The sequence below is a fragment of the Hemicordylus capensis genome, chromosome 1 (assembly GCF_027244095.1).
Source record: "Hemicordylus capensis ecotype Gifberg chromosome 1, rHemCap1.1.pri, whole genome shotgun sequence".
Lineage (NCBI taxonomy): Eukaryota > Metazoa > Chordata > Lepidosauria > Squamata > Cordylidae > Hemicordylus > Hemicordylus capensis.
Window position 1 is genome coordinate 77,511,207 of NC_069657.1, and position 19,777 is coordinate 77,530,983.

General features: G+C 44.8%; 1 protein-coding gene across 1 annotated transcript in view; it reads right to left on the reverse strand.

Moving 5' to 3' along the window:
* Nucleotides 1-240: 240 nt before the first annotated feature.
* TTC9 (tetratricopeptide repeat domain 9) overlaps nucleotides 241-19,777 on the reverse strand; it is a 59,112-nt gene continuing 39,575 nt past the window's right edge. Inside the window, exon 3 of the mRNA XM_053287306.1 lies at nucleotides 241-2,852. Coding sequence (XP_053143281.1) covers nucleotides 2,773-2,852 — 80 coding nt within the window. The 3' untranslated portion in view covers nucleotides 241-2,772. The remainder of the gene's footprint in view (nucleotides 2,853-19,777) is intronic.

The following is a 19,777-nucleotide window of genomic DNA, read 5'->3' on the forward strand; positions in this document are numbered from 1 at the left end:
AAAAGTGCAACTTGCCCCCACTTTTGCCCAGCCCTTTACATTTCCAGAATAGCCAGGCTTAGAGTTCTGAAATTGGGCACTCAAGTAGCCCAAGATGGCAGGACTCTATGTATTTTTATTTAAAGGAAATTGGTCAATCCTGTGATTTTAAATAAATTTTCTCTACTGCAATAAAGCTGCCAGAAAGAGTTATCTCTGTCCACAGAGTACTTCACACCTAGTGACAGTGGAACTGTTACATCAGAATAAACAAAATATTTTATTTTATTTTACAAATGCACTATGCTTAAGTTGGTTTGTGATTCAGAAGGTCTGCATGAGAACAGTGAAGCAAGGAGCATGTGTTGTGGTTTTAATTCATTCTCCTTATGAATGTACTATATGGCCAAGTTGGTTTTGTGTTTGAACTGTGGAGCAAGGGACACATGTTGTGTCCCAGTTAGTTTGTGAATGGTCAAGAAACTGTGTGAATCCACTGGAGCTTGTGTAGGTTTCCCCAACCCACTCTCCCAAATGCACTCCTGCCCAGGCCTGTGGTGCAATTTTGCATGGGACCTTCCATAAGCTCATTAGATCCTGGGTCTAATGCTGCACCTCTGGAGCAGGCTATACAGAACTAGATCTACCAATGAGGCAACTCTGTGTTTGTACTTGAAAAGAACCTGAGAGCTTCAGGCCACAGAACCAAAGGCACAATCCAGCCAAAGGTACGCACCTTGATTTCTGTAGGATTGTGTTTAGCTTTCCCATTGGAATCAATGGGACTTAAGAGCACTTACATATTTATTTATTTATTATTTATTTGTTCGATTTTTAGACCGCCCTTACAAAATAGCTCAGGGCGGTTCACAAACATCAAAGACCCTTTAAAACAATTTAAGAGCACTGGAAGGCCAGGCCGAACAGGTAGGTCTTTAGGGCTCTCCTAAATTTCAATAAAGAATTCAAATTATGGATGTCTGCAGGGAGTGCATTCCACAGTCCAGGAGCGGCTACAGAGAAGGCCCACCTCTGGGTCGCCACCAGACAAACTGGTGGCAAATGGAGCCGGACCTCCTCAGATGATCTTAGCGTGCGGTGGGGATCAGACCGAAGAAGGCGCTCTCTAAGGTAACCTGCACCTAAGCCGTTCAGGGCTTTAAAGGTAATAACCAGCACTTTGTATTTTGCTCGGAAACATATTGGCAGCCAGTGCAGCTGTTTCAAAACAGGCATAATATGGTCTCTCTGGGTTGCCCCAGAGACCAGCCTTACTGCCGTATTTTGAACGAACTGAAGTTTCCGAACTATGTACAAAGGCAGCCCCATGTAGAGCGCATTACAGTAGTCAAGCCTGGAGGTTACCAGCTGAATCATGATTCATATGACTGAATCATGCCTAGAACTTCTGCTATAGGTCACTGTAGGGATAGGGAAGATTTGGAGAGTTGCTGTCTGTCAGAATGTGAATGACCTGTAGGGGCATTATTCCACGGAGTTTGCTTATTGTTTGTTTTGTCCTATGGTTCAGTTTGCTCAGAAAAGTACTACCATACCCTGACTCAGCCCCTTTTGTCTTTTGTGCCGTGTGCTTAGAGAATAAAGCACATTCTGTGGAACCTTACTTGTAGGCCTCTTTGCCAAGATATCACATTGTCTGCTCTGCCTTGTGTGAATTACAGCATGATTAACTTGGTTTGGGATTACAGCTTGCTCACTGTGTACCTTTGACTGCCATTAATGTTCCAAGAATGAATGAAAGAAAAAAGATCCAGAGAGGCACCAAAACAAGATGGAAGGCTTGCAAACTCAGTCCAGTGTACCAATAATAATAATATTTAACACTGTACAAACACCAACTTACAAATCCTCACAACACCCCATGTGAGTTAGGGAGGCATTATTGTCCTCACTGTACAGATGGAGAAACAGGCACGGAAAGGGTAAGGTCATGGTAAAAATGACCATGGGCACACAGCAAGATGGTGGCAAAACCATAATTCAGTGTTCCTATTTCCACTACCTGAGCTGAGACTATTTACAAGATCATGCTGCCTCTTTAGGCCCCAAACATGCCTTCTAAAAATAATTTGTGGGAGTCCAGCCTGTTAAGCAACATGTATTTGATATTAGTTAAATGATACCACAGTTTTATTCCCCAGACTATATAGTGTTTTTCACATTATCTCTTCAGTGACCCCAAAGCCCTTCCCCGTCTTTAGAGCGTGTTGTGTAAAGGATGCTTTGTCTGTGCTTTAAACAGAATGTATTGCAAGTGAGTCTCATTGGCATGGCATCTTGAGCAGGTGGCATCTCTCTGGAGCCTGAAAATTTGCTACAGGAACTACCAACCGGCTTTCTGTCTGTCTCTCATGAGCTGGCTGAAGGCTCTCCTCCTTTGTTGTTGTGTAGGCATTCCAGAAAAAAGGTGTGAGCCTCCTGTTTGTTCCAGCTGTGATACCAACCAACAAATAGGAAGCAAAGTACATCCATTTCTCCCTTCAAACTGTCAGGGCCAAGTCCGACTCCTAGAACATGGCTGACTGTAGCAATTGTACTAAGAAGTCTGGCACTGAACCACTGCATCACCATGCCAGCAAATGGCCAACACCAGAGTTTGAACCTCTTCTTTAAAAACAATCTCCCAAAATGCTTGCAGTCAGATCAAAAGTTGTGACGAGTGGACAGGGAAACTGTCAATTGAGGTGGCGCCAATGGTGAAGAAAAATCCACCCTGTGGTTACTTGGGAAGGTCCGGTCCACTCAGGCAGGCCAACCATACTGGGTTTCTTCTCACAAGGCTTCTTTTTCCCTCTGGGAACATCTGCTAAGCTTCATCTCTGTCAGCTGGATGTACCGTACCACATTGGTATCTGCAGGAAGAAAGAATTAAAATGCACTTGCTTAGCACAACTTCCTGTCTGAAATTTGCAAGCGACCTCAAAATCCAAGTTCATATTAAGTCACATCCTATTGCTAATTATTCCATATTTGCAAAGCATTGAAATGGTCATCATTAGGATGGGGTACAGAGGGTCTGCATATTGGAAGGAGCAGTGGCATCGCTGTTAGGGGAATGTGGCAAATATTACCACCTTCCTAACCAATTTGTTACCTCTATATTTTCTGTCTCAGAACTCAGTAGGGGCCATTAAGAAATTAGCCCATTCAAGTTGGCATAACTCCACCCCTTCATTTCCATAGCCCCACTCTGCTGACCTGTGACAAAACCAGGTCCTGGCTTTTATGTATACACACAGGAAACTCTATGACCTCACATGCCTGCACCAGAACAAAGCATAATATCCTTCAGGGAGGGAGGTCTGTCTATGGCAATTTAACATGTGTGTCATACACATGGACAGAGTCTTCTCAGTGATAGCCCCCAGATTATGTAACTCCCTCCCAGAAGAGATCCATGCCATTCTTTCATGCTGGGGAAAGGGGAATGCCTTTTTGCCTCAGCATTCAGCCTTTAAGTTGGGTGTAGCTATTATAACCTTGGGTTGGGTTTTATTGATTATGGTTGTGTTTTTTAACTTGATTAATTAAATGCTTTTAATATGTTGAAGCTGTGACACTTCTAGCCTGCCGTACCTCACCATGGCATCCTAGGACAAATGGCATTTTAGAACTGCAACTGTAGATACGTAAGTAAGTAAATAAAAAACATGATAGATGAGTGGAACCTCCATTTTCAAAGATAGTGTATCTCTTGGCACAAGAAGAACTGTTGCCTTCATGCTTTACTTGTGAGCTTCCTAGAGGTATCTGGTTGGCCACTGTTAGAAACAGGATGCTGGACTAGATGGGCTTTTGGTCTGATCCAGTAGGATCCTGCTTATGTTCTAATATGCATTTCCCAGAATGGGGCAAAAATAACATTCTTTGTTCCGAGACCTTTGATGGTTGTAATCTCGGTTGCATTTCTTTGCTTTTTCTCTATTGCATCCTTGCAAATAAGTGTGGAGTGCCCTGTAAATTATGGTGTTATGTAGAGGAGAATGCAAGCTTGCAGTATTCCTGGCACACTGTGCTTTGTAACATAATATGCAGTGTGGATGTGTGGTTTTAATGACTGAAGCAAAGTGTGAGCAGATCCACTGGCTCAGAAATATGAAAGCTGAGAGCCTTGCACTTATCCTTGGAGAATTTCACTAGAGAGAGGCAAATCCTATTCTTCATTTGCCCAAAACATTTTTCTGTCTAAAGTGACAGCTCTCTGCATATTCCAAAAATTACACCCAACGAGACCCTGCAAGGTCACAGGGGATTCTGGGATGTACCTTTCCAATCACACATTTCTAATTCATCTGAACCATAAAAGCTATTACTAATCTGCACACTGAGAACACTCTTGCCTGTTAAGTATATACAGATGCTGTCGCCTTTATTTAAGAGCTGTAGAGATCCTCACTAATATGAGGCTGTTAAACTTTGTAAATACTGTAATAAAATGAATGGTGAATTAGAAATAAAAGTAGATGCAGTGGTAGTGGCTGTATTTCAGGCATGCTTGTAGCTCTGTCTATATCTGAGGTCTGCTCCTGGCCTTTCAACTTGTTGGCTAGGTGCCCTCAAGACAACTGCAGCTGTGAAGAGCGGGTGCAATCTTCTTGCCTCCAATCTCCAACCCTGTGCGTCATAAAGAAAATGACCTTGGGTGCAGCAGGAGTGTCATTCTGACAGTGTGAAAAAGATTTCAAGCCAGGCCGGAAGACACCACCTGTGGTCTGGGCATCTTGTCATCTTAGGTCAGCAAGCAATCCAGCCATTGCTTTGACTAGTTCCTCTCAGAGGGGAAACTCTCTCCTGCTAGATTTCCAGTTCTGTTCCATCTTTCCTGATCTCTAAAAAGTATATTACAAAGCTTCTGTTCTCCATATATGTTCTCGTTCCACAGTTCATTCCCTTTAATTAATTTTTCTTCGCAACCATTTATTGCCCTAAAAAAACTATTTTGAAAAGTATTTTAAAAACTTTAAGTCTTCAAATATGACATTATTGCATTTTATGAGATTGTCTGGGGGGTAATGATCCCCAAGCAGTGGCGTATCGGGGGGAAACAGCGCCCAGGACAAGCTCTGGCCCTGAAATGGCGTCCCCCCGCCCCGGCCCCCACATACCTGTGCTGCTGGCGCGGCGGCGCCCCAGGTGGCAGATCGCCGGTGGCGGCGGGTTGCCCGCCGAGTGCGGCAGCGGTGGCGGCACGCCCGCCGCCACACTCGGCGGGCGATCCAGGGGGGCGGGGGGATGCCACTTTTTGGCGCCCCCCCACATGACCTGCTGGGGTGGCGCCCAGGGCACGTGCCCTGCCTGCCCCCCCTATTGTTATGCCCCTGTCCCCAAGAGTCATTTGATAAGGGAGTGGTGGTGTTAAATAAAACCATTTTCATTAATATCATTAGCACTGTTTGCTTGTTTGCTTTTATTTATTTTGAGTATTTGTAACAAGTTTTCATCTTGAAGAACAAGCTCCCAAAGCAGATAACTACCATTAAAACAATGTATACAAAGGGAAATTAAAACAAATAGTAAAATCAGAAAAGCAACAGGATTAAGAGCCATCACAAAATATAAAAACAGAAGTCTCATAAAAAGACTTTAAAACAGTGGGATAAAATTATTCAGAATCAAGCTAACTAGGCACTGCACAAAAACCTAATTAACGTGTCTTGGTACATTTAAAAAAATCTTGTCACCTGAAATTTGGAAGCGGGGTTGTCAGGTGGATCTCCCTGGAGAAGGGGGCTGACATGACATGCAGCATTCCATTGCCAGAACACTCTGTGCTCCGGCTGCTGTGAATGAACAGACAGCGCCAACACTGTTAAGAATGAGTGGTGGTGCAAGCAATGCTACTATCATTAGTCCAACTCACCTCAACGGGAATAACTGCAGCAGTTAATAACTGCTTGCACAACCACTTGTTCTTAACAGCGCTGCATGTCCACAGCAGCCCTGATATGGAGTGTTCCAGCACTGGAGCACTGCATATCATGTCAGCTGGTATTCTGAAAAGGCCCTTTTCCTGGTCACCACCAACTTTGACTGTGCAAGAGCACCTGCTGAAGAGATTATTTATTTGGACGCATTTCAATGAACTGATCTTTTTCAAGGAATATTTTCACTTGACTGCCTGGAAGAGATGTATTCTTTCTAGAATCCTAAGCAGCCCTTTTCCTGGTCTCCACCAAACATCCCCTCCAAAGGCAGGAGCATCCAGAGATGGACTCTGACATCTCAGCTCTCGAGCAGCTTCATATTATTACCAGAAAATGATCTGCAGGCACATGATGCAGTTCTGCTGCTGAAGCTAGGCATGTCTGGCCTCGTAAGCTGCCTGCCTGGGGATCATATGTGCCTCCCAAACAGTTGAGATCCTGCCACTGAGGTCCATCTCTCCCACCATCAGATGGCTACGTGGAGAGAGGGACTTCTCTGTGGTAACACTCCAGCTTTGGAGTTGCTTCCCTCCATTCCTGTCTTTCAGACAGCGCTTGGCCCAGGCCCATCCTTTCACTGACTTTTATGTCCTTTTATGAGCCTTGTTGTTTTGTTTTGGTGCTGCTATTCCTAATCTTGGTTTTAATATGTGGATTGTTTCATTGATGCCCTGCATTATTTTAATACTTTTGCTGTAAGCTAGCTTGTAGGGTCTATGACTAGGAAGATGAGATAGAAATCTTCACACACACACACACACACACACACACACACACACACACACACACACACACACACCATCCAGCCATGCTGGATGAGGCCCAAGGCCCATCTAGTCTAGCATCCTGTTTCACATAGTGGTCCACCAGATGCCGCTGGAAGCCTACAGGCAGGAGTTGAGGGAATGCCCTCTCTCTTGCTGTTACTCCCCTGTCTCTGAGGCTAGAGGTGGCCTATAGCCCTCAGACTAGTAGCCATTGATAGACCTCTCCCATTATTTCCTCACAGAATTATTTTAATTGATGTGAAATTCCAGGGGAAATGGGATAGGGCTACCCACGCATTTTTGTGGTCTAGAACACACATAGTCAGGGAGAAGTGGGCCATTTGATCTGCAGTCAGTTGCTCTGTCTTTTTTCTTCTTTCCCCTGACAGAACTGTCAGCTTGAGGAAAGCCATGTTAAGACTTGTCTAGTAACTTGTAGATAAGGCTCTGGGCTAGGTTTCCTCAAATCCTGTTTAGTGATTAGTCTCTCAGCAATACCCCACAGCCTTCTAGTTGCCTTCACCAGATAAGTTGCCTGGTGAGTGTGCAGTAACTACAATCAACAATGGAGAAAATCTAAGAATAGTTGCAGGGAAATTACTTATCTATAAGTAATTGTACAGGAAGCAACTTTAATTGAGAAACAAGAGTTTGATATTACTAACTAAAAGAAAGACTAAGAAAACAATAAACAGACTAACAGTCTCTTATGCAGAGAGAGGGAGAACCAATCAGTTGGAATTCAAGACAGCAAGTGAGAAGCAGACAAACAAATTGTGACTCCACCCCCAAGCCAGTACATAGACACATTCAAACACAGACAAGCATGCCCCACACAAAGGAATGAGACAATGTCCAAGGCAAAATGGACATTGTGTCCAAAATGGACATTGTGTCTATCCCAACCAGAACATGGCAAAAATAAAAATGGGAACTGTTTACAGTAACACCATACTCTCCTACATTTCACTATTGAAAATAGGGATATGTCTGTGAATGTAGAGGGGGAATGGCCAAGCAACCTCACATGCATGGTATATAATCTGTAGGGGATGTGGTCAAGCAACCTTGGAGGCATGGTGTACAATTCTGATTATAAGCATGCCGCAAATGGAAAGCAAGTAATAAAGTGCTTGCAGAACACATGATTCCAGATTACCAGAGCGGAGAAGCCAACACACTCATCCACATAGCCTAAGGGGTGGATGAGCTGGGCAGTCACCCAGAGGATGCTAAGCTGAACTTGCACAAGCCACACAATTTGGCAACACTGATAAACTAATCATGGTGGAGGGGAGGGGAATGCCCAAGGCACTTTATGCCCAGAGCTCTTTATGCTAGGGCCAGCCTGGTCACACACAGAGTCAAATGGAGCTCAACTGCATGTATGGTGCCCCATCACAAGCTCAATAAACTAGTTTTGCTTTCTTCCTGCCTGTGCAAGAACAGAGGGTTCTGCTGAGCATTGAAAGGGCTGATGTGTCACTAGCTGTGCAAGCAGGCCTGAGATAAGGCCTCTTGATGTGGACCAATGCTTGCTTATTTCATTCATCTTGTGATGGTTGTATTAGTTTGTGAGGGATAAAAGCACCATTGCTGGTAGTGGAGGAGCACATACCAGCCTCCCTGTGTACCCTTTCCATGATATCCTGGGTCAGCTGGAACTGGGATGCCAGATGTTCTCTCAGCCATTTCCTCAGTCCATATGGGGAAGAACAAAGTCATTTGGAAGTCAATTAGAAAAACCTGTACTACTGTAGTGCATGTTTTTCTAGCTCTGTGGTTAATCGGCACCATTCATGGCATTTCCTCCATGTGCTTCAAGGAACCCAAGCTGGATGTTAAAATTTGTTCCCAACTTGGATCTATGTTTCTTGTGAATAGCATGGCATATCTATCTATCATAAAAGTCCTAACTGACCTTAATCTCAATGCAGAGCCTTTTCACCATTTTTCCCTAATGAAAAAAGTACAGTATTTTGTTGTATATGTTATAACGATTATATCCTCTGTGAGCCTTCTTGAGGCACACATTTGGCACTTTGAATGCCTGCCCAGTGAACACAGTAAGTGATAATTACCCAGATATGCTAAGAAATCACAAATGCTCAAGCCTGCAGCAACCAGATACCTCAAATGAAAGGTGAAGAGGTGGAGAGGAGGGAAGGATTAGAGTTCAACATATAATTTTAGATTGAGAGCCCTTTGGGGAAAGGGAACCATTTTATTTCTATCTATGTAAACCGCTTTTGGAACTTCTGTTGAAAAGCGGTATATACATATCTATATATTTATTTTTCCTAGGCATACCCGTTGCTAATCCCATGTGTGGCAGCTCTCACAAGAGCAGCTGCCTGGGGGATAGTGACAGGGAGTCAATGGCAGCGGCAGGCCAGGCCGGCTGGCCGCTGGGAACAGGAGGCTGCGGTGGGCTGACCTGACCTGGCCACCAGGAGGAGGAGGAGGCAGTGGCGGGCCAGCCACTGGGAACAGGAGGTGGTGGACCCACCTGGCCCGGCTGCCAAGAGCAGGAGGCAGCAGTGGGCCGTCCGCCGGGAACTGGCTGGCGGGCGAGAGGAGTAATGGGCTGGCCAGCCGGCCGGCCCACCAACCAGAAAGCACCGGGCAGGAGAAGTGGGCCAGGCATTGTGGGGGGGAAGCAGGCAAGGGGGGGAGTAGCGGGCTGGCTGAGGCACAGATACTCTGTGCCAAGCCCAGCTAGATTGTTATATTGTGCCAACTGAAGACCATACTTTCTATCAGCACAATGGGAAAAGAGCCAACAACCCACAGCACAGATTCATCCACATGGATAATTTTCCAAATGCATTTTTGATTCTTCAAGAGCCAGGAGCAGAACAGGATCAAGAAAAGTGTATGCCAAAAGGTACTCTTGGGGCTTGCTAGCTAGAAATCTCTGGCAAGTCTTAATTCCGACTACCGCAGAATGTATCGGGGCAAAAAGCCTGTCATCTTAGAAGCAAACACTGGAAGAGAGATATTCCAGGCCCCTTTATTTCCTTTCCCCACCAACCACCCTGCATCCTTAGGCAGGAAATACTTCACTGAAGCAATTTCTGACACCTATTCATCCATTTTCTTTTGCAAATGGTCACAATGGTGAGGTTTCCAGAAATTTCCTTGGCAAAGTATCCATTTTCTTATCTCCTCTTATGGTGTAATACAATTTGCTTTGCATTCAGATGAGATATCTACAGGAGTTCAAGTTTTTAGAACATAAGAACAGCCCTGCTGGATCAGGCCCAAGGCCCATCTAGTCCAGCATCCTGTTTCACACAGTGGCCCACCAGATGCTGGTGGGCATGCCCTCTCTCTTGCTGTTGCTCTCCTGCATCTGGTATTGAGAGGCACCATACCTCTGAGGCTGGAGGTGGCCTATAGACACACCAGACTAGTAGCCACTGATAGATCATGAATTTGTCTAAGCCCCTTTTAAAGCCTTCCAAGCTAGTGCCATATCCCATGGCAAAGAATTCCATAGATTAATTATGTGCTGTGTGTAAAAGTACTTCCTCTTGTCAGTCCTAAATTTCCCAGCCTTTTAATGGGATGACGCCTGGTTCTAGTGTTGTGAGAGAGGGAGAAATATTTCTCTCTGTCCAGTCTCTCCACTCCATGGATAATTTTATACACCTCTGTAGTGACCAGGCGTTCCTCCTCTTTGAATTATTCTTGTAACCACTGAGTATTTTTACCTGTAACTAAAAGCTGAGGGAGACTCAGACTGAAAATGTCTGTAGCAATTGAATAAAGTTTTTTTTTTGTTCTTTGCATTTCACAAGCCTCTCAGAGTAATCTTTTGGTTCATGAGGAAGGTGGGGGGCTAAAGGGTTTTTTTCTCTCTCTCTGGTGCAAACACACCTAGGCTTGGTCATCAGCTACCAGTTTTCTCACTTGTGTAGGTGTGCACATAGAAGGTTTTTGAGTATTTTCCCCATAGCAAAAGAAAGAAAGTTTTCCTGGGATTTCCACCCCAAGTCCAGGGAGGGTCAAACTCTGAGATAAAGAGGAGTGGTGGTAGCAGCCATTTTTGAAACTACCAGAGATACAGGGAGGTTTAGGGGAAAATCTTGCTAGGGAAGCGCAGAGGGGATGATTCAGCATTTTTCTCTCCCTCACGTGCGCCTGCTCTTTTAATCTGCTACAACCTCGATCATGACTCCCCTTAGTCACCTCTTTTCCAAACTAAAGAGCTCCAGATGTAATCTTACCTAATAAAGAAGGTGCTCCAGGCCCCTGATAATCTTGGTTGTCATCTTCTGCGCCTTTTCCAGTTCTACAATATCCTTCTTAAGATACAGATGGGATTTTAATAACCATTACTTCCTTACCACTTTTTTATGCTAGACTCTCAGGGCTACACAACAGTTAGTTTTTGCATCAGAAAATGTGTGTGACCTGCAGTAGCCAAATCTGATTGACAATGTAGTACTGCAGGGGAACTCCTACTCTTCAAGACCTTTGAGCCAGTTTGTTTGTTACTGCTCTCTTGTGCAGGCTGCTGAGAAACTTTTCTACATGGTGGCTGCAGCCCACGGTGGCTATAATGAACACAAGGGTTCTGTTGCATGGATCAGTTGTCGCATGTAAGGAGCGTATTTGTACACCAGCATTGCACATTCTTGCTAGTATCTGGTGCTAAAGTGGAGAGCGTCAAATGTGACAGGGCCATTAATGTCAGGAGCAGCTTTCAATGTTGCAGTCTTTCTGGGTGATGGAAGCAGTTTCTTAGCAAACTCCACATGGCTACCATAAAAAATAAAGTGACCCCTATTTTTAAGTAAGAAGGGATAGTAGTGGTGCTTCAGTCCCTCCCCAAAAACCCTATTGAAATCCCTTATCTGGATAGAGGTGATGGGGATTTTGATGTTAGACTCTGAGCCCTTTCTCACAACCCATGAGAAGGGGAGAGGGGAGGAAGCCTTGAAAAGCTTACTTCCCACACTGATGATCCTCTCATTGTTTGCTGGTGGATGGATCGCTCGCCCAGACAATTGCTGGCTTCAGCTGGCTACAGGGAGGTTTGGGGGCCAGGAGGCCTCTGGAACTCCCATAATGCACTGTGCAAGTGGGCGGGAGAGCTACTTGTGTGTGGGTGCTACGCGGAGGCATAAAGAAATAAAGAACATTTAAGCTTCAATGGAGGAGATCTGGTATTGTAGTAGCAAGCATGGCTTGTCCCCTTAGCTATGCAGGGTTCACCCTGGTTGCATTTGAACGGGAGACTAGAAGTGTGAGCACTGTAAGATATTCCCCTCAGGGGGATGGAGCCTCTCTGGGAACAGCATCTAGGTTCCCTGGCATCTCTAAAAAAGGACTGAGAGAGATTCTTGCCTGCAACCTTAGAGAAGCCACTGCCAGTCTGTGAAGACAATACTGACCTAGATGGATCAATGGTCTGACTTAGTATATGGCAGCTTCCTATGTTCCTAACATGTTTTTACTTGACTATCCTACAAATCAACTCAGGTCAGTAAATCAACAGATGATGGTATCTTATACTGAGTCAAACCATTGATCAACCTAGCTTAGTACTGTCTACCTGGTAGTGGCTCTTCAGGATAACAAACAGTCATCTTTCCCAACCTTTCTTTACCTGGGGAAAAATCCCTGCTTACTTACCAGAGGAAAAATGGTGGTTGAAATATTGTGAACACCCCATGGACTCTTCCAGCTCTGTGGGAGCTCCTGCATGCTTGTAACACTGCATCCCTGCAGTTATACAAGAGCATTCTTGTGCAATTGCCAGAAATTGTGCAAAAACAGATGCACAATGGTTTGCCATTATCTCCAGTAGCCGGACCATTGTGCAACTGCATTCATGCAATTTCCAGCAACTACATGAGAGTGTTCTTGCGCAACTGTGTGGACACAGTGTTATGAGCACACAGCAGTTCCCAGAGTGCCAGAAAACCCACAGGATGCTGTGCAGTATGTTGGCCACTGATAGCAAAGAATCATGTGGTGATGAGACTAAGCTGCTCGGAACAGAGAGAGCTTCACAGAGCAGCAGAATGGAATATTTCTGCTATTATAGTCAGTCTAGTTAATATCTGACCAGTTTATTTTAAAAACAAAACAAAACCCTGTCACCACTTTTTTTTAACAATCCTGTCTTTCCCCAAATTGCCTTCTTTAATGAGGGAACTGCACAATTACCTCAGATTCCTCTCAGCTTGTTTTGCAGTTGAGGTTAAGAGGGCAGGGGGGAAGCAATTCAGGCAGGTTCATTTCAGCTCTGCAAGCTTTTGGCAGGAAAATAAATAGCTTTAAGAGATTTGCTTCACCAGCAGCAGGCTTTCAGAACAGAGGACCCTTCTGTGAAGTAAATTCCTGTTGGCCATTTAAGAAGTTCCTTTGTTCAGAAAATAATTTTCCACTGACTTGTCCTAATGCATCCTTATGAAATATATATCTGAGGCAAAACACACTCATGATATTTCAAGCATGAGGGCTTACAAAAAGCAAGTAGAATAAATGCCACCATTTCACAGAAGGAAAAACTGGGACAAAGAAGGCTAGTACTACAGTAGTGTGTGTGTATACACACAGCGATAAAAGGTATGTGGAGCACTCAGAATACCATGTGCTATATAACTGAATGAATGTACACAGTATGTGTGTGTGTATGCACACACGCATACACACACACTGCTTTTTTACATTTGTGCTACTATATAGCATTTAAGAATGTCCAGAATGCTCCGCACACTATACCTTACCTCAGTATTCTCTCTCACACACTCTCACTCTTCTTTTTAAAAAAGCAATTATAACCATTCATTAGATTCATGGTTTTAATTTTTAATGTTGGTTTTAAATTATTTCAATGTTAATGTTTTAATGATCTTAATTGTTTTAATGTTTTAAATGATTTTAATTGTAAACCGCCCAGAGACGCAAGTTTTGGGTGGTATAAAAATATGTTAAATAAAATAAAATAAATAAATAAACCTCACTTTGTGCCACTCTGCCATCAACATTCACAGATCCTTCCTAAGGAATGTCCTGCAGTACTAGATATGTGTTGCAAGTGGGATGGCCAGTGTTTGCTGTCAACCATTCTGGTGCTTGAGTGGGGCCAGGGAAAAGATGGGGCCCAGTTGCCCCAGCAGATGTCTTTCTGGCACAACTCTCAGCCTGCAAGGTGTGTGTTTGTGGGCAGAGGGGAGAGACTTCCCCGCAGCAAGAGTCCAGCTGGAGGCATTCAGGTTTCAAATGCTTACCTCTAGGCTGAACAAGGCAGGACCTGGGACAGCTCCCAGGACAGTCCAGGGATAATGGAATAATTAGCAAAGTTTTGAGGGCCAAACTAGACATTGGCAGAGTGACTTTTGGGGGCATCTGCGGTCTGGGATATAAAACCAGGACAGAGGAGAGCTAAAAGCAAAAGCTTTCTGCTCACTTCTGTGATAGCAGCTACAGAGGGCTGAGCCTGGACTTAGGAGAAGCAGCTGTGAGAGCAATTGGCACAGCTGCTACTACAATCACCCTATCACATTGCTTTGCTGCCTCCTTTTACTCCTGGCCTGCTACTCTGCTTTGCTGAGCTCAGCTGTGGAGGACACATGCACCCTGAAGTCTCACACAAGGCAGCATGTGCAATGGCTTACCAGGGCTCACCTCAGTTACCTGATGCCCAAGTACACGTGTGGGTGTCTGTGGGCTTCTGGCATTAAAAAGGATGCTAGTTTTTACTTAAAAAAATTCTAGTAACATGTCCAGATCTCTGGCTTTCACACACACACACACACACACACACACACACACCTGGCAACTGGTGTAGAGGTTTAAAAAACAAATAAGCGGGGAGGCTTTTTCCCCACAGGCTTTATTTCAGATTCAGATTTCCTCCCCATATATAAAGAGGTAGTTATGCCAATCCCTAAATGTTCTTGAAAAATGTAATGTTTGAGGCAACATTTTTTAAAAATGTTATGACTTTTTAAAATAACATTATAACATCTTTTTTAAAATTATGACTTTTTTTAAAAAAGTAAAGAAAAACAGCTTGTGAGCCTTTAAAAAAAGGGACAGAAATGTGCACAAGTTATAATCCTGGTGAAATATGCAGTGGCTGGAAATGCTGACCATAACCTGAACCTAGCGAAGACCTCAGGGGGAAAGAAATGAGGCTAGTTCTGTGCTCCTCTCTAATTAGTTTTATACATTTCCTGTGGCTAATTGAGATGGAGAGCAGCATGCAGCCTCTAATCTAGCTAGGCTGACCGAAAGGGTGTAGAAGCACATTGGCCCTAGAGCAAGCATAGGGCGTGCAGCTGTTTGAGCCAAGTGGAGGCTGCTTCAGGCAGCCTGCTGCCCAAACGTGGCAGATGGAAGCAGAATGCCTTCTGGGAGACTCCCAGCACAGAGAGAGCTGAACCACTGCACCTCCTGTGAACAAGGGAAATGCATACTTCCCGTGTGACTTTAGCTGAGTTGAGTCTTGAGCTCCACCTGGCTGGACAGAATGGTATCAGTCAATCCCTGGATCCTTAAGAGCAGGTGGCCTCCACCCATTCACTTGCTAATAGGGTCATGGGAAGCTGCCTTATACCAAGTTAGACCACTGATCCATCTTGCTCATGATTGTCTACACTGGCTGGCAGCAGCTCTCCAAGGCTTCAGGCAGGAGTCTCTCCTAGCCCTACCTGGAGATGCCAGGAAGTGAACCCTGCAGGCAACCCCATATCTCACAGCAGACAGTGCTCACATGGAGTCACCCATCCAAATGTAAACCAAAGTAGACCCTACTTAGCAAAGGAGGCAATTCATGCTCACTATCGCAAGACTATCTCACTATCTCATGTATAACTGAGACCTGGTCGGGGGAGGCGAGTGGTCCAGTGTGGGCTCAGCTTCTCCTACCAGGTTACTCTGTTGTGGAGCTGGCCAGGGGAAGTGGGCGGGGTGTGTGTGTGGAGTGGCTGTGGTCCATAAGGATACCATTTCCCTTACCAGGACCCCTGTGAGACAGCTGACTTTATACTGAGTGCATATTTTTGAGGCTGGGAACTAGGGATAGATTGGGGAATCTGTTGGTGTACCGTCCACCCCGCTGCCCAACTGACTCCCTAAATGAGCTGACGGAGCTCATCATGGAGTTGGTGCTGGAGTCTCCTAGACTTTTGGTGCTGGGGGATTTCAATATCCACTTTGGGGCTGGCTTGTCTGTTGCGGCTTAGAAGTTCATCGAGGCCATGACGACTATGGGCCGATCCCAATTAGTTTCTGAACCAACTCATGTTGCTGGCCATGCACTCGATTTGGTCTTTTGTTCGGATCAGGGGGGTGTTCCATGGGTGGGGGATCCGGTGGTTTCCCCATTGTCATGGACGGACCACTACCTGGTTAAGGTTGGTTTCACAGCCACAATCCACCCCTGCAGGGGTGGTGGACCTATTAGGATGGTCTGTCCAAAAAGGCTGCTTGACCCAGTAGGATTTCAAAAGGCCTTAGAGGATTTTGCTATTGGTGTAACCAGTGATTCTGTTGATGCCCTGGTGGGAACCTGGAACAGGGAACTCATCAAGGCAATAGACATAATTGCTACTAAGTGTCCCTTCCGACCTGCTTCAAAAATGGCCCTTTGGTATACTAAGGAGTTGCGGGGGCTGAAGCGATTGGGTAGGTAACTAGAGCGCAAGTGGAGAACTCTGTTTGAATCTGACAGGATGCAGCATGTGACCCATTTGAAGACTTATGCGATGGTGGTGCGTGCAGCAAAAAAGATATGTTGGTCTGCGCACATTGCAACTGCAGGTTCGTGCTCAGCAGAGCTATCCCTGGTTGTGAGGAGTTTAGTCTCTGCTCCTTCTACTTCACATCAGTCCCCGGGATCATTCTGCTGTGATGCTTTTAATGGGTTCTTTGCGGACAAGATCTCCTGTATTTGGGCCAACTTACTGCACTATTTCTGCAAGGTCTATGGAGGAGGTGTCCAGCGATCCCGCTTGCAGTATAAGAATGGATCAGTTTCAATCTGTGACTCCTAAGGATGTGGACAAGCTGCTTGGGGTGGCGCGGCCTACCACTTGTTCTCTGGATCTTTGCCCGACTTGGCTGCTTCTATCTAGCAGGGAGATTGTTGGAGGTGGCCTAGTTAATATCATAAATGCATTGGTGAGGGAGGGTAGGGTGCCTCCTTGTCTGAAGGAGGGAATGGTTAGACCAATCCTTAAGAAGCTTTCCTTGGACCCCTTAGCGATGGATAGTTACAGGCCAATCTCCAGTCTCCTCTGGTTGCGCAAGGTGATTGAAAGGGTGGTGGCCAACCAGCTCCAGGCAGTTTTGGAGGAAACTAATTATCTAGACTCATTTCATACTGGCTTTAGAGCTGGCTATGGGGTTGAGACAGCCTTGGTCGGCCTGATGGATGACCTTTACTTAAGAATCAACAGAGGGAGTGTGACTCTGCTGGTTTTTCTGGATCTCTCAGTGGTGTACAATACCATCGACCATGGTATCGTTCTGGATCTCCTGGTGAGTTGGGGATAGGGGGCACTGCTTTGCAGTGGTTCCGCTCCTGTCTCTCGGGTAGATTCCAGATGGTGGTGCTTGGTGACAGTTGCTCCTCAAAGCGGGAGCTGTTATATGGAGTCCCTCAGGGCTCCATTCTGTCACCAATGCTTTTTAATATCTACATGAAACCACTGGGTGAGGTTATCAGGAGATTTGATGCTGGGTGTTATCAGTATGCTGATGACACCCAAATCTACTTCTCCTTTTCATCTTCAGGAAATGGCACTCATTCTCTAAATGCCTGCCTACAGGCAGTAATGGGCTGGATGAGAGATAATAAATTGAAGCGGAATCCAAGCAAGACGGAGATGCTCATTGTGGGGGCTCAGAATCTGAGAGGCGAGTTAGATCTTCCTGTGCTGGATGGGGTTACACTTTCCCAGAAGGAGCAGGTGCACAGCTTGGGAGTACTCCTGGACCCAGGCCTCACCTGATATCTCAGGTGGAGGCCATGGTCAGGAGTGCTTTCTATCAGCTTTGGTTGATTCGACAGCTGTGCCCATTCCTTGAAGAGGATGACCTCAAAACAGTGGTGCATCAGCTGGTAACCTCCCGGCCTGACTATTGCAATGCACTCTATGTGGGGCTGCCTTTGTACGTAGTTCGGAAACTTCAGTTAGTTCAAAATGCGGCAGCCAGATTGGTCTCTGGGGCAACCCGGAGAGATCATATTATGCCTGTCTTGAAACAGTTACACTGGCTGCCAGTATGTTTTCAGGCAAAGTACAAAGTGCTGGTTATTACCTTTAAAGCCCTGAATGGCTTAGGTCCGAGTTATCTTAGAGAGTGCCTTCTTCTGCATGATCCCCACCTCACATTAATGTCATCTGTGAGGTCTGTCTCTAGTTACCACCAGTTCGTCTGGTGGCGACTCAGAGGTGGGCCTTCTCTGTAGCTGCTCCTGGGCTATGGAATGCACTTCTGGCAGAAATCTGTCATTTGAGTTCATTACTGTCTTTCAGGAGAGCCCTTAAAACCTATCTGTTTGGCCTGGCCTTCCAGCGTTTTTAAATTACTGTAAACTGTTTTAAATTGCTTTAAATGGTTGCCCTGGTTTTCCAGGGTTGTTGTTTTTTAGCTCTTTGAATGTTTAATTGGTTTTATTCTGTTTTTATAGTTCTGATTTTAATTGTTAACTGGTTTTAATTGTTTTTATCCTGTTGTAAGCTGCCCTGAGCCATTTGGAAAGGCGGTATATCAATCAATCAATCAATCAAATAAATAAGACCAGCTCTCCTCCAATGTCGGTTCTGACAACACTGATAAACTACTGGGAATAGGCAGGTGGGAGTGGAGTTAGAAGATCTTTGATTCAGTCCCTCTCTCTGAGACTTGATTGATGCTGTCAAAACAGACACTGCCCACCGCCTTTTAGGTCTCTCTCATACATACATACAATGCAGCAATGAGCACTGCATGGACATCCTGGGTTTCTTTTAACTCCATGCAGCCTCCTTTCCCTTTTCAATTTTTAACTGTATTTTTTTTAACTTCACATTATAAAACTTCTTACAAAACCCTTGCTTCCTGTTTGACAAATAAATGGAATGCCTCAGCAAATCCTCTCCCCACAAACAACTCACTCAACTCAGAAACCATAGGAGAATACTTTCTTTTAGAGCTGCATAGCTCCTTAGGATGTATAACTTAATCTGGTGAATAAGAAATAAAGTACATAGTAAAAGGGTTAAAAGAACAGGAGAAAGAGAAAGAATTGAGAATTATTTTGATCATCATTGCTCCATTTTTTGCAAAATTGTGACTAGAAGGATTCTGCCTATGTTTGGACACTGAAATCCACATCCTCCCCTACATTCCATTGTGAGCTCAGTGGTAAGTTAAAAGTGGTCTCTGGAGAGCGACCTCCATGCATCAACAGTAAAAGCACAGAGATAAACTCTTGAAAACTACTCCCCAGTTCTGGAGCTGTCTCCTTCTTCCATGGTGCACATTTTCAGAAGCAATGTAAAAAGTTTCCATTTGGCAGAAATTTAGTGGATGAGAGTAGAGTCTCTCTGTGTGTCTGTGTGTGCATATGTGCAAAAGATTTTTATTCTTCATAAGAGCAATTTTATTATTGTGTTCTCAGTGTTGTGTTATCTGCTATGCCCTTTGGGCAATTAAACATCTCAGTGCAGAGATAAACGAAGTACAGAGATAAACGAAACCTTCCTAGTTCTGATGCAGCCTCCATTAATGGCTGTATGTGTTGCTTTCATCAGACTGGGCATCTCAGTACCTGACTCTTAGAAATACTATTTTGATATCTGCCATTTGGACATGCTTTCCTGACTTGTGCAGTGTTTGTGACTAAATGAGTTTGATGTTGGTTTCCCCAAAGAGGCAGGTATCTAATAGTATGAAATGTTTTTTGAATCTCTCATTATCACAGAATTGTGACATTGTATGGCCCATTGTATGGGGACTGAGAGTCAGCCTACATTTTGACAGTTTCCTAGGACATGATGAGCTGTAATCTTGACACATATTTGAGAGCTCAAATTACTGGCTGCCATTTCAATCAATCAATGTCAAAATGTGATG